The following is a 16,227-nucleotide window of genomic DNA, read 5'->3' as shown; positions in this document are numbered from 1 at the left end:
CTGATTTTTGAAAGTGTTGATCACCCAATAGCTCTCACTGAAGTCATCCAATGATGTAGAGTCAATACAGTGAAACATATTGAATACAATGTAAAAAAGCCTTATTATCTGTCATAACACCTGAACATACTATTTTAAACAAGGCACATTCATTGATACAAAATTATTATGAAAAAATGCTTACCATGCTTCTGAATATGCATTTCACAAAAACACAATCAGAGTTATGTTATATTAACTGACAAGCAAATGGTCACAGAGAGGCATGGCGTATAACAGGCAATGCTATAATAAGCCCAAGAGACAAAACATAAAAATTTACCAGATCTTCACTCACATTCAAACAAGGACTTCTACTCCTAAGAAGAAGAAGACATGCATCCGACGAAGTGGGTATTCACCCACGAAAGCTTATGCTCCAATAAGTCTGTTAGTCTATAAGGTGCCACAGGACTCTTTGCTACTCCTAAGAAGTCATTCATTAAAAAAGAACCATGCCTTTATCTGTAGGTTTCACTGAAGCTTAGAATTTAAAAAAATAAATCAAACAATGGCCTATTAAACCATCTTCTGTAAGGTTACTTCCACTTACATTAGCCATTCATGGCACCTTTTAATTTAAGCCTTCCATGAATTCTGTACCATTTTATCCAACTTACTATTTACACTTTAAAAAAATTAGGTGCATCTTAAAAGATTCATTAAATATGAGATCTTTTCTTACTACTGTCTGTATTTATAAAGGTGACAATCACTGCAATAGCGGGGCTCTAGTTTATGTGAGTGGACATTTAACTAAATCAACCTGAACTACTTGGAATTTGTAATAAATATATTGTTCTCTTGGCAAAAAAGCACAATTTATTTGTATTTAAACATGAAGATTGAGGCTTTTACAAACCATGAAAAAGACTTATGAGTCATGGATTGTATATTCCAGTGAATCTACACAGTTTTCTTCACTATTTATCATTACTTGTATTAAGCAGCATCCACAATGGGTTCTCATCCACAGAAGAGCACAGTCCCTGTTCCAAAGATCTTACAGTCTAAGCTAACAAGCAACATACCAATAATGGAAGAAAGAGATACATTACATGTCTATAATTTTCATATACACCTTAACATACACAGCCTTTATTATAGGCAGGGCTGAGAATGTCTGGGCAAGGAGATTGGGACTGGGAATCCAGCGTGATGGGCCTCGCACTTGGCAGGCAAGTAGACTGGAACTGGGTTAAGAATCCTGAGAAATGAAGACTGGTTCTAGGTAGTTAAGGAGACTAGGCCAGAGACAAGAAGCCGGGGGTGGGGAGAAGCGAGCAGCCTGGGACAAGGAGAGGATAGGGCAGAACAGACAGTGACCACTATAGCACACTCCCCTCCAGAGCCTGGGATAGAACCCAAATTCCCCGAGTCTCATCATTCCCATGCTGCCAGCAAATATTTGTGAAACCAAAAGGCAAAGTATCCATAGAAGATGACAACCTGTGACTGCTATCAATTATCCATTAGCTCAAGTGGCAGAGATCTGTACAGTGGATCTAAAATTTCCAAACCCTGCTGATGATCCATGTGGGTATCAATATGATACTGTATAATGGGAAAAAAAATCATTTTGCTTTTTTAAAAATATAGGAAACTAGACACACACACACCCCTATGATTAAAGAGCAATATTAAGGTTTCAAAGTCAAGAACTCAAAAGTTAGAAAATGACAGAATTAAGGTTGCCCGTGTATATCATAATGCATACTGTCTTTAATTACATGATCGCATACTGTTTTTTCCACAGGACCCCTATGGCTTGCAGCGGACAGAATGGACTTGCTCTGGGGATGAATCACTGTTTGTAGTGAAGGAGACTCTGGTATAACCCATGCTTTATTTGTTGCAGAAATTGGAAAGGGTGAACGAGGCAAGAGATTGCAGGAAGAGAAATGATGGTCTCAGGGTTAAGGCAGTTGAGTGTTGCCCTGAGAAATGGATTGTATATCTCTGCCTCTGCCACAGAGTTTGTATGTGGTGGGCTCTTAAATTCAATTTTTCACAGGGAGTCACTAATTTTGAATTCCTCATTTTCTTGGGGCCTGAACTGAGTCACTGGTGTCTGATGTGCAGACATGCTGAGTGTTCACAACTGCAACTGAAATCAATCAATGAGAGCTGTGCTTTGAATGTATAAAGTGCTATATAGTGGTATGTACTTTGAAAAATCAGGTCCTAGATATCTCAAATTGGGCACCCAAAAGGAGTGGAAATTTCTGATCTTCATCTCCCTGTGCCTAAGTTCCCCATCTCTCTCTTTCTCGTGTATGTGTAGTGTGTGTATATATATTTAAAAATATTAAAGAAAACTTCTTATACCTATAGGAAAACAAATTATAATTTTGTTACCTATAAAAACTTTTAAAGCACATTTATGCATATGTGCATCTTTCAAATGACATACAGCGGACCCTTACTAGAGCGCGCACCACTATAGCGTGGATTCGCATATAGCGCGGTCGCGGCGATGGATCCCAAATTTAAATATTTAACTTGGGATCTATGGTATCGTGGCCCCCGCTATAACACGGTCCCTGCATTAACGCAGTACCGCACATGGATCCCGAACCCTACGTTCTAGTGAGGGTTTGGTGTATTACCTTCTCTCCTCCCTTATTACCATTTATAGAAAGAACTAGTTTGGCTGAAATTACCATGGTGATAAAGTATATTGAGTTTGATATGTAATTTTGCCCAGATATGATTTCTGGCTCCCAATGATATGCAAGCACCAATGCTGTTGGGTGAAAAAAACCAATTCTTTCTTCTTGTGTTTTTGAGAGAAGAGATATCCAACACTGGACAAAAACCCTTCATTTCTACATTGAAAAGCAGTAATAGTAGGGAAGGCTCTGCATCACCAGCCTATTGAAATATGTGCCAACATGCTCTGATGTGCATCATAATGCGATACAAAATGTCACAAATGAGGCTACAAAATACAGGACAAATTAGTTTACACGCATTAATATAAATATGACAAATCTCTTTCACCTTTAAACCTGTCACATCCTTATTTGATAATATAGTATCCCTGAGCCTAAATTTTCCAGACATGTTTAGACTCTCAAGTTATTTCTCTAGAGCCGTATTTAACCACAACAAAAATCTGTTGTTGCATTAAAAAAACAAGACAGTTTTATCAAGTCTATTTCATTCAGGGTAAAAAAAATGATTATTAAAAAAACGATAGCCATGGAAGCTGTTTTAAAGAAGAGACATATGTGGACGTTATATAAAGATACCCATTTTATGCATAAAGTATACAGATAAATAGTAAAAGACTTTTAAGCCTTAAAGAAACATCTTCTGTATTTTCCACAGTATGCATCCGATGAAGTGAGCTGTAGCTCACGAAAGCTTATGCTCAAATAAATTGGTTAGTCTCTAAGGTGCCACAAGTACTCGTTTTCTTTTTTTAAAGGAATCACAACAAATCTTTTAAGCCTACTTTTAACACATTTTAAAAAAAGACCGTTTAAAGAAAAATGTAACAGCTAGTATATGTGAAATAAAAAAGATAAAGTTACTTCATAAAGTGATCAATTAAAAAAATACCACTGACTATTGTCTCGCTATGCATAACTAAACGGTCCCATTTCCCAAAAAATAATTTTAAAACATATAGTTTCAAAATGGGCTAACTAAAACAAAGCCTTAAAATCCCCCTGAAGTCAAACATGGAACTATTTTCAGGTATACTAAGCAATGAACCCAATTAAAGTCATTAACTGTATCTATTCTTGTGACAAAAGAATGAAATTACATCACTCCCAGTAGCACCAACCAGATGCAGACAGTAATCCATGACTAATTTTACAGTATACTGTGGGATTAGTAAAGAACACATAACTAGATTCATTTGAATAATTTAGTGAGCAGATTTTGCAAGCAAGATGTTCATTTAGGAATATTTAACAATGTCTATAAGTAGTGAAGCGTCTAAAAATCTACTGTACTAATGAATGCTTGAACCATACAGTCAGTTCAAAATTCATGTGTAAATGTAACTACAGCACATCAGCAGTAACTAAATATGAAATGCAATGCAGACTCTTTTCCCTTTAAATCCTTCTCTGCTCTATTGAGTGTTTGTCTTCTCAATACTGGATTAAATTTAGCGACTATTAAACTTGGATGAATTTAAACACACACACAAACACAAAGTCATGATCCAACCATGAAGCTTACATTCTTAACACTTAAAAGACTAGATTCAAACAATTTTAACAGCAATTTACATTCTTAAATATCCTGTAAAAAGAGAAAATATTAAATGTCATCTGTACACCAAATGAGACACACAGATGTGCTGATCCGGAGTGCAAAAACAAAAAAAAGACAGGCATTACACTGTTTAATGCCGTTTCCTTCTACTAGATTTTATGTCTACAGTTATTATGGTCAATCTTAAATATTGTGCTCTGATGCCAAGATGGATTAGACAGGAATATAATTAATTCAATTTTCCTTATCGCTGTACAAATGATAGTGAGTTAGTTTTTCAAATGGAATTTTTATCTTGTAGAAAAATTACACATTGGGCCCGAGTCTTCTTTCATTTATAACAGTGCAAATCAAAACTAAATCCAATAAGGCCTGATCTACACTAAAAACTTAGATTGACATTGCTCAGAAGGATAAAAAATTCTCCGCCTTGAATGCCCCAGCTATGCCAAATTTTTCACCCGCAACTGACGTAATTGTGCTGACATAACACCTGTGGTCAATGGAGGAATATTTCCGTGGAGCTAACTACCATCACTAAGGGAGGCAGAGTTCCTACAGTGATGGAAAAATTCCTTCCATTGCTGTAGTCTGCATCAATACCGTGGGGTTACAGCAGGATAGCTGCATCTATGCTGCTGTAGCCCCCCGAAGTGCAGACAAGACCTCAGTCATGCGAAACTCACGTGAGAGGAAAAATGGATCTTTAAGTTTGGGTAATCACATGTCCTAGTTTACCATGTTGTCACTGTTTGGAATTACTGCCGCAGTGCCCTAATCAGCTCCATAAAACCAATTCTGTCCCTATTTCAGTAGAACCATCTAGAAAGATGTTCAGCTACCTCTGTCTAAAAGGCCACTTTGATGTCTCCTGCTCTATTCTTTTCTTGCCTCCGGCCTTGGCACCCTTTCCTGTAAGGTGCCAGGTTTCTGCAACTTCTAGTAAAACCAATGGGAGTTCAGAATACGCAACACCTTGTGGGACTGGACCCTTACCACTGAAGTCAGGCCCACCAGCCTGATATTTCACCCATCAGCCTCATTTTCCTTTTCCTCTGCTTTGATGCGGTTGCACTCCTGAGAGGAAATCTGAAGCACAAGATGAAATGGTATCCCGTCCAGACAAGAGGAAGTGGATCAGAAAGAACGTGGGTTGGTGAACAAAAGGTTAGATGAGGATAGGTGCAGCTGCTGTGGCCAACTATGGCAAAAAAGTAGGAGGAGAAAAGGGCGCTGAAGTTGCAGGGGGGAGAGAGCCAGAAGAGGTTATAAGGCTGGGGTAGAAAATGTAATATGTCCTCATCTGGTATATGGTGTGTCCCCCACCCAAACAAACAAATGTGATCTCTTCATTCAGCCTCTAATGATAAATCTAGTTTAAAAATCACCAACAACTAAACAATAAGCATCAAACTGTACATAGGCACTTTACATAGGATAAGGATAAGATTTTCTTTAACTTTTTCAGAGTCAGTTTTAGGTGCACTGGTACTCTAGCAGAAGATTTTTTCTCATTTCTTACCAAAATGAAGAGATGTTGATATTTGATTTTAAGTAACAGATAGAATAAATCACATCTCATATCACATCTTCAAGAGGTATCCCTAAAATGCAGGTACATTAATAAAATAAATCAAATAAGAATGTATCAACCTTCAAGTGGTTTCCCTTCCTTACTCTCTTTTCTATTTTTCCCCTTCTTCCATCTTTCTTAGACTTTGTCTCCTATATTTGGTCTATCTCCTTTCTCTCTCTCATTTTCCTTATTCCTTTATGTTATTTTCTTCTCTCTTCCCACATCTCTCTCCATTCTCATCCCATCTATTTCCCTCTTCCATTGGGTCTCATTTCTTTTCCTCTTTTTCGGTATTTAGCATATTTTACATTCCTCCTATTTGTTCTCTATGGCACACTCCTTGTTCCCTCAAACCCATTTCCCTCCCTAAATTTATTCTTTTTTCCCTCCTCCAAATATCACACACAGACCCATTAAATGGTAGATGTATTCCAAGACCTTCTACCCTCCACCTCCAGAGATGAACTCCTGGGAGTTCAAACTGGTCAGTCTATTTGTTTAGCCAAATGCCTCTTGAGATGGGCTCATGAGGTTTCTTCATGCCCTTCACCTTCTAGAGACAATTTCTACTCCTTTGTTCCTGGATCTTTCCCACATGCAAATCACGCTGTTCCCACCTCCTCCCACCCCCCCTGCACACAGACACACTTTCATTTATCCATGGGTCTTCTCCTTTCATTCATTGCCTGGTCTGTGATTAGCCTGAAATTTCTTTTTATAAGGTCTCAGGTTGTGGGAGGGGGAGAAGAGAGAAGGACGACAGCAGCTGTTGCTGCTGCATTCTCCCAGAAGGCAGTACACACAACTTCTGTTCTCTACTGCAGGTGAGTGGTGGCTACTGGCTGCTAACATCCCATGAGAGCATTAGGAGTTTTCTTTTATTTCATCTCTCTTTGGAGCAGAGTGACCCAGATTTTTAAAGGGAAATTAGGCATTGCTGCGCCCATCATTGTCCCAGCTAAATGATTTAGGAGCCTAAGCCTCCTTTTTCAAAAGGAATTTAGGCACTTAGGAACCTAAACCCCATTGACTCCATTGGATTTTGTTTCCTAAGTGTGTAAATTCCTTTTGAAAATGAGGCTTAGGTGTTGCAGCACTGAGCACAGCAATGCCTAAATCCTTGTGAAAATCTGTGACAGTGTCTTTTGTTGGCCAGACACAGCAAAATTGAAATTTGCTTCATGAACATCAAAACAAGGAAAAAAGGTCAAATAAAGCCTTTACAGGATTGTTTTGGCACTCTCCATAGCATTGTATCCTAGGCCTAGGTGACTTCCTAAGGCACCTATGCCTAATGCCACTACTAGATTTCTCTTTTCTTTTCCAGCTCAAAATCAGGGTGCAAGGTTGCTAGAAAAACAGCACAACAATACTGATCAATTTTCAGTGCTTCCTGATCTCCAACCCTGTACAAAAGACAGCATAGACATGACACTTCTGCTATGGGAACTAGAATATCATTTTGTCCTCTACCTTTGGTTTCTAACACCACAGTGCTCACCACTGAAAACGACAGTAACATACATCGACTTGAATATGCCACTTTGAGGCCTATTAAGGCCCATTGTCTATAAAAGTTTATTGAAATAAATATTTCCAGTCTAATTCATATTACAATTCTGCATGTTCCTATTAAATGAAATTTCAGGTTGAGTAGATTTCCAAATTAATCTATTAAAATTCAATTCAAATGGCTAAAACTAACTTGTCCTAAGATATGGTTGAGTTGTCTCACTCCCTTCCGCACTTGGCAGTATTTTCATGAAAGCAGGGTTAGTAGTGGAAGTTAAATTGAGCTTGAATGCCCCAGAAGAGCATTTGGCGTCATCACAGTGCCTTCCCTATTGTGTGCTGAGCCCAACATCCCATGAGAGAATTAGGAGTTCTCTTTTATTTCAGCTCTCTTTGGATTGTGTTTTATACTCACTGACTAGTGCACTGAGGTATCACAGTTTAGTCCTGGTGAATGGAGAAGATTCACAGCACAGTGCTGTAATGCTCAGCTTCTTAAAGACCTTCCAACACCAGGAAAAACACTCTGCTTGGAGAGAGCTTTTTGCTTTTCTATATTTTCTGCCCTAGTTTTTCGTGGGGAAATAGCATACAAATTTAATTCCTGCCCCATATGGTTTTATATTTATTTGATATTATACGAATATAAAGTCACTCTCAGATATGTTATTGAAAAGTGTTATGAACATGTATATTGTAACATTTACAATTTTAAACATTTTTTTAATAACAAAATATTTATCAGAAATTTTCTGCTCCCAGATATTCATCTAAAGAAAGAATGTTCCTTTTGCTACATCATGTCCTTTCCAGAGCAACCAATTATGAGGTCACAAAAAATAGCAATTACATTAACTGAAGAAAACACATCAGGGATAAATGAACCATTAGGGACATCCATGAAAACAGGATGTTTGTCTTCAATATTAAGAGCAGGAGAGGAGAAATAAAAGAAAATAAAAATTATATCTGAAGAATTGTTTCCTATACTGAATGGTTTTCAAAAGCGATCCATGAGATATTAACATGCCTCTAAGGAAAAGAAAAGAATACCACAGGCAAGCAGATTGTAGACACCTTTTTACTCCTGGAAGGAAAAGCAGAATACATGAGGTGAACTTGCAATTGGGACGGAAAGAAATGGCTCCACCACAAAACCGTATTTCTTCTCCTTTTACTTCAATACTGTACCATCATAAGCAGTGTCTAGTTGGGACCAGATCCCCCACACTTCTTGCCCAAGCAAAATCCCTATTGACTTCAGTGGAAGTATTCACTGAAAAAGGAATACAATACTAGACACTGTTAGCATAATAGCACTACTGTCAGTTAACAGCTGTGGAACAACCAAAAGCGGGAAAGAGATTCTTCCGCAGGGTACAGGAATTATCACTAACAAACAGATATTCACTACATTACCTCACACTTTCTGCAAGAGTCCTGTTGGTCTCCTTATTACCACTGGATCAGAAGACAGGCACGTCCATTTACAATTAATCTGACATCTTCACCCCATCTTTTCAGACCAAGAGCTGGATGTGGTTATTTATGGATACGTGACCTCCATGCTTGATTACTGTAATTCATCTAATCCAGGAATGAATCCATACATCTTGAAAAAAGTCCAATTCATATAAATTGCTGCAGCCCACCTACTCAGCCACCCCAGGTCACAATGAGCTCACCATCTCAGTACTCCACTGCCTGCACTGGCTTTTTGTTGTATTCAGAGCACTATTCAAAGTCTCTGTTCTACTATTCAAAACTTTCTATGGGACTGATCCAAAAGAGCACCACTCCATTCACAACCACCACCACTCTGTGATTATACACAGTTATGCTTCATCATAATAGTGAAATTGTCAACCAATAAGAGAAGGCTCAAAAGTGCAGGGGATGGAACTTTCGCCTGAGCTGAACAAAGATTGCAGAACTCACTACTAGAAAAGATAAGAATGACAATGGATCTCAACTACATTCAGAACTAGAGGCAAGCACCAGTCCCTCAACTTAGCTTTCCCTCTAAGTATCACAAACATGTAACTATACCTCCAACAAGCTAGGAAGGTAGAATGAGATTGCTATTCCTACTTTTATATAGATGGGAGGCACTCTGCTACTACAGTGATGAAGGCTAGCAAGAAAGACAGAGAGGATCTATGTTTAACAACCATGCTAGTTAAAGAAGCAACGCATGACTGAGGAGAATTCTCAGCAGATTGGAGCATATGTCTCTCTTGTAAGGAAAACACATTTCAATCCTCCATTCCGTTAGGATATACTTCAGTCCCAAAGCTATCTTGTTGGAAGAATATCATTGGTTTCGGTTTTAAATGCTTTTGAGTTTTGTTCTCATTTCAAGAAAAACCATTATGTCCTTCTGACATAAATTTAACCAAAAAAAACCCACAACCTTTATTCTTTTTCTCCCACAGCATGTAAAACCTGACTGAACCTAACTGAATTCTAACAATCTCTAAATACATATAAAAATCAAATACATTTAAAAATCGAATTGCAAGTTTTCAGTCATTTGCTTAAATCTTTAAAAAGCACAGCTAGATTTTTTTCTTCACAACGGTAACTTATAAAGGAGCACATTTTTAATTAGAGAAGTTCAGGAGCCAGATTCACATGCATCTTTATTAGCCAACCAGAACTCCTCATGACACTGGAGGAATTCATCCTGAAGGAAGAGTTTCCAAAGCCACCTTCCTTTGGGGATCCTGTTAGGTCATGCAGCTTTACTTGATGACCAGGGCTGCTGAAGGGATGCACTAAATAAAACCACATCTTGTCCACATCCCATTTTCAGCCAGCAACACACACTTTTTCAGCTGCCCTTCCCTCAATGGGTATCTGTACACAGCAGCTAGAAGGAAGTGTGCAGGAAGTGCAGTGCAGGAAGACAGACATGCGCTAGCTCTGCTCAAGCTAGCATGCTAAAAATAGTTGTATGGCTGCAGCAGCACAGGCAGACCAAGCTAGCTGCCCCAATACAATCCCATTCAATTATTTGCGTGCATACGTACTTGGGCAGCTAGCTCATCCCACTGTGGTTATATTGCTATTTTAGCAGACTAGCTCAAGCAGAGCTAATGCATGTCTGTCTACTCGTGTTGGGAAGAACAATCCCAGCTGCTGTGTAGACATACCATATGTTCCACTGCCTCTTTCCCTTCCTCCTAAGGTACAGGAGAGGTGGTGATCACTGTCCCTGGGGCTTCCCCACCCTGAGGAACTGCCCACCTCAGGGTCCTCAGACAGCATTTACAACACTGACATTAGCCAGCATCATCACTAGAAGAATTTGACCGTGGAGCTCTAACAGTAATTCTCTCAGATTCTCCTTGGGGGGAGGGGTGGGAGGGTAGAATCCTTTCAATTTGTACAATTCATCTCCTTGTGAAGAGATCAAATGAAGGCTTAACGTATATTACACTGCTCCACGTAATTAATCAGTCTTCAAATGCTCACTCTTTTCCCCTGTCCCTACCATATAATCCCAAAGAAAGTTGGTAATAAACTAACAGCTGTTTCCTGCTGCATTCTGAAACAAACTAAAGCAACTAATCCAGCATTTTTATCATAATATATCATATAAATTCCACCCAAAAGCACCAATATTTTACTTATATACAGGCCATAATAATCACGGAAAAAGCTGCAGATGACTAACACTTTATTAAATACTGCTTATTAAACAAAAACTCCAATACACCAATTAGGTTGAAAATTTTAATTATCAAAAGTCAGGAAACTCAAAAACTAAGATTCCCACTGAAATGTAAATTTAGCTAAATTATACATGTATAATATAGTAATTTTGATTAATTTTAAATTTATGCTTTAATATTTTGTTTTCCTCATCGAACCATCCTGTATTTTTGTTATTTTTATAATGAAAAAAATGCCCATTTGATTTCCTGTGCTCTTATTTCAGCACGTAAGCACTGAAACAATCATTGGCATGGAACTAGTCTCACAGTGAATTAATTAAATTAAGTGCTATATTTGAATGTCTAATCATGATTTAAAAAAAAATGCAACACTTAAATAACAAGTCCTGAAAAAAAAGAGAGAAAGAGGTACATCTCAAATGCTCAGCTCTCTCAGTTTTACTGATTATTTGACATCAAAAACCAGAGATTATGCTCTAGAAAGGGAATTGGAAGAAATATAATCTAATTTTATTACCCTATGAAGCTGTGCAGAGCAGGGCCCCTTGACAGTAAGACCTACTCACTAGGCTTGTTTATGGAATTCTGGACCAGTTGTAGATCAAAATATGGAAGATCCTGTTTTTCACAGCTTCTATACTATATGGTAGTAAAGTGAAGTTCTATTTCTTGTAATTGCTGTGATGATTAATCCCTTGTAAGAATGGGCTCTTACAACATGTTAATTTCATGTCTAATCACTGAAAAATTCAACTGTAGTTATTTCTAGTGTGCACACCTCCAAATACACACACATTTATACGTACATATAAATAGAATGGTTAATTTTGCACACATATACTATCTGCTAAAGGAAATAAAAAATACGCAACACACACAGTATGTCATTTTAAAAGGCTTTGAATTTTCTTCCCTTTTTTTTTTTTTGATTTTACCAAAACACATTTTCTCATTGACTGCTAGCGAATATGGCAAATTTGCAATATTTAAGAGAAGCCAGCACTGATGTCCCACAAGTGCAGCCACTACCATCAGATATTGTGATGACACAAGGGGGCAGTGAACATACCAAATGGTTGTTTCCTACACAAAAGTTGTTTCCTGTGATGTAGCCCTACAGAATGTAGGAAGCTCATCAGCCAGTAAACCCAGAACACTCTTCAAAAAGTCACTGTTAGAGGCACAAGCCCCTTCAAACATGCAATATGAGGCTACACAAGGGAGCATGGCTCCCCACCTCAATTCCTTTTTACCACTCAATAAGGAGATATGACTAATCTGGATTTATCAAATGATGAATGGCTAGAATGCTGTGCTACCTTATTTCTGAACTATCCAGTTCATTTAATCATAGAATCTAAATTTATTTTATCCTCTTCCATTGTTGTATTGGTGTATTAACACAGTTAGGACTGGAGTATGTGACGTTTTTCCCTTCAAGTCAGTACTGAACTAATGACTAGGCTTTGTATTTGGGAATGATGTACTGCTGGAGGTGTCATCTTTCAAATGAGAAGAGAAACACAGAGGTCCTAACCATTCGTATTTATGAAAGATCCCATGGCATTTTTCACAAGTATTCTGGCCAAATTCTGACTTGGGTAATTACAGTCTGTGTACTTAAATTCCCTGGTTATTCACTTGTAATTAAATTCATTCAAATGCTGGTAAATCAAACCTTGCCCTCTGCACCATTTGCGTCTTAGCTGGTCCAGCAAAAAGGGCTTTAGTAAGGTGAATTTCACACTTCTTGAATAAAATTTGTACCCGGTTACAATTAATATTCATTTCAGGAGTGGATGAAGTGTGTGTGTACAGCATAAATAAAGGCACATTAAATGAATATGAGAGACAGAGAGAGAAAAATACCTCACTGTAAATCCCTTTGGGATCCTTCAGGATGAAAGGCACTATATAAATGCAAGGTGATTGCATAGTAAAGAACTATGTGAAAGTAAAAGTGAAAGCATCTTCCTGAAAAATGGTTTTATAGTTGCTATTCTAGGAATAGGAACAATTGCAACTATATGCATGGATTGTATTGATTAGAGTCATTCTTTATGTAATAGCCACATGTGATGCTACAATTATATTGAGAGGCATTGTTTTGGATTCCACAGGTACACAACTCTCCATATACAATTTACACGTTTGATGTCTATAACAGTGATCTCACACTTTTTCACCTAGTGATTTCACCTTTTCTCCTACCATAAAAAGTGAAATTCTATTCTTTGCTTGAACATGTCTTCAGTTTCCCTTTAAAAGTTGGAGGGAATAATCTCTTTAGTCCTTGTAATGTTTTAACTAATTCACAAAATCATTATTCTTACAAAAAATCCGCTAATTATTGGGTTTATTTGATAAAAGTGGCATCATGAGGGGTTTTGTGACAGCAACTGAGAATTTACAAAAAAAATCAACGGCAATTTCAAGTAATTTTATTTCTAAACATAATTTTAAAATTTTTATAGAAACCTTTAGATGACAGCATTGATTTTCTTTTTACTGAAAGACTTTGTTTGCCAGAGTTGGGCTGGGGAGGAAGGATATCATATAAGTTTGACAAAATGACAGTATACTGTCCTTGTGTTTTATGAATATAGAAAGATTAACTAAATAACTAAAAAAGTTAATCTAATCCTAATTTTCTAAATTCAATGTGACATTATTAGAAAATATTAAACATATTAGGGTAACTGTTTCTTCAATTCCAATGGCAACAGGTTTTTAGGCAGATACTATAGACAGCAAAAAACTACTGATATGAGGAAATAAATCCAAAGTTGATAATTTACAAAGGAAGAGATGCCACAAGGCTAACGGTAGAATTTTCAAAGGCACCTAAAAAAACTATGATATCTGTGTTTTTAAATCACTTAAGTGCTTTAGAAAATCCTACCTATGGGAACAAAGTAAAATTATTAAAATACAGCATAAACTGGTTCAGAGCCCTGTAGAACTAAATCCAGGAGCACATACAGGGACCAGGTTAACATTCTTGAATTGTAGAGCACCCTCTGTCTGCTCCACTCTCGAAAAGTTTGTGTATGTGACTCAATTTCATAGTGTTGTGGGAGTTTTACATTACAAATATAAGATGGCTTCACAGGGACATACTACGTTTAGTAACAACCCAAACTGTAACCATCTGATTCCTGGATGGCTTATGAGAAGTGAATTAGTCTCAGTCCAGTTTCCAGTGGGCAGGTGTCCACATCGAGATGGCCATCACAACTGGCAACCTTGTTAGTAGTTCCAGCAGACTCAGGGGTTGAACAGACATTGAGATTGAATTACGCTCTCCCCACTAGGTGGTCCCTCGATGACAAGTTTGAAGCACATTGGGAGTGAGTTGTGAGGTAACCTGTACTGCTGATTAGTACCCAGAATGTCCCTTTAGCTGTGGATACAATAGAGAAAGGACTTCAGTCTTCAGGACTATTTCACTTGAAAACAAAAGCATTGTTCTCAACCCCTAAACTTTCCAAAATTTAAATGGAGACATTCTGTAAAAATTGGATAAGTTAATTTTGAAGGCCCTGAAATTTGACCAGTAACTGAGAGACTTTTTTCCCTAAGAATTCATTAGTGTGACTACTCAAAGTTTCCCACAAAATTGGTAAGAAAGCTAAAGTGTTGCAATAAACAGAGCATCAATAGGAAACCAAACTAGAATAAAATGTAAAGTAAAGTAGTGGCACTAGAAAATACAATACAATTACTTGAGAGTTATTCTGAAGAGAAGATTTTGTTTAATAATAGCCGAGAAAAAAATCTGTTTGCCAGGAAAGTAGAGAGATTGTAGAAGTCAAAAGGTACAATATTACGAATGCTGCCAAAAAAGTAAGAAGAAGGCACCAAGTTTTATCTTGATTGTTGAATTTATAAAACTAAAAAAAGCATTGACAAAACTGTATGAAACTCTTCCATTTCCATTCTGCAGATGCTGTGAAAATTTAAAGCAGAGCAAACGCTTAGATGGCAAGGAAACAAACCTGCCTTTTAAAACAGATTGCTGAAACTAATCAAGTCAAGATACAGTAGAAGATGCTACAACAGAGGAAACTAGATGAACCAAGAGCTATGTTTTTACTGAGTACAGTGTGGAAGAACAATTTTTCACATAGCAACCTTAAAGCCTTTTAGAAAAACTGTTAAAGTAATTGGAAGAATTAAGTAGGCCACGGCTGCATATGCTTGTGGCAGCCACAGAGGTAAGAAGCTAAAGCGTGTTGATAAAACTATCTGAAAGGGAGTTTTCTTCATGTTCTGCTTTTTCTACAGTAGGTGATTTTTTTCCACATGTTGAAGGCTTGCACTGTGATAATAAGCAATTTTTAATTAGGTTGAACAGATTTTAAAACAGGAACATTTTATCCTTCTTTAAATTACTATATTGAGAGATGGAGGTATAGTATAGTACAGTATTATCATTTGCATCACAATAGCTCAAAGGGCTCCAGTGAATTCTGGGCCCCTTTGAACTTGGTATTATACAAACACACAGGCAGAGACAGTCCCTGCCCAGAACAGTTTGCAAACCTAGGCCCCAATTCTGCAATATACAATGTGCAAACGGACTGAAGCCTCTGCAGCAGGGCCCAACTGAAGTCAGTAGAGCTCTGCATAAATGCAGCAATCTGCCTAGACTTCCTGCAAAGACTCAGGGCTTGTCTGCACTAACACTTAAGTCGATGTAACTTACGTTGCTCAGGGGTGTGAAAAAACACCCCCGAGTGACATAAGTTATATTGACTTGAAGTGGTGGAGTAATTACACCGACAGGAGTGTGCTCTCTTGTTGAAATAGTATGTCTTCACCAGATGTGTTACATCGGATGCAGCTGAGCCAATGTGGCATGGTAGTGCAGACAAGCCCTTAACTTCAAACATGTGCAGTCCTGCTGACGTTAAACATATCATATGCTAAGTCTTTGCAAGACTGAGGCCTAATAAAGACAAAATCAGAGTACTAACAAACACTACGAAGGAAAGGGATGAGGATAGCTAATATGTTTCTTGGGTTAGAATGGAGAGCTATGTATACTCTTGTGGGAGGGTGATTTTTTAATACCTCTTTCTGCTTTTTAAAACGTTAATACTTCTGGGATTTTTTTCATTATTATTAATTTGACATTGGAAGTTTGATTTGTCCATTTTAAAAGTAATGTGTTTCTTTTTA

General features: G+C 37.6%; 1 protein-coding gene across 9 annotated transcripts in view; it reads right to left on the bottom strand.

Moving 5' to 3' along the window:
- COMMD10 (COMM domain containing 10) overlaps positions 1-16,227 on the bottom strand; it is a 161,180-nt gene that overhangs the window by 59,973 nt on the left and 84,980 nt on the right. The window contains exon 6 of one of the 9 annotated variants that reach the window (XM_073344760.2): positions 10,306-14,446. The exons of the other annotated variants lie outside the window; for them this stretch is intronic. Coding sequence (XP_073200861.1) covers positions 14,423-14,446 — 24 coding nt within the window. The 3' untranslated portion in view covers positions 10,306-14,422. Of the gene's footprint in view, positions 1-10,305; positions 14,447-16,227 lie in introns of those variants that run through there. 9 annotated transcript variants of the gene reach the window in all.

The sequence above is a fragment of the Lepidochelys kempii genome, chromosome 5 (assembly GCF_965140285.1).
Source record: "Lepidochelys kempii isolate rLepKem1 chromosome 5, rLepKem1.hap1, whole genome shotgun sequence".
Taxonomy (NCBI): Eukaryota; Metazoa; Chordata; order Testudines; family Cheloniidae; genus Lepidochelys; species Lepidochelys kempii.
Note: the sequence above shows the minus strand (reverse complement) of the source record. Positions and strands in the feature narration are given on the sequence as shown.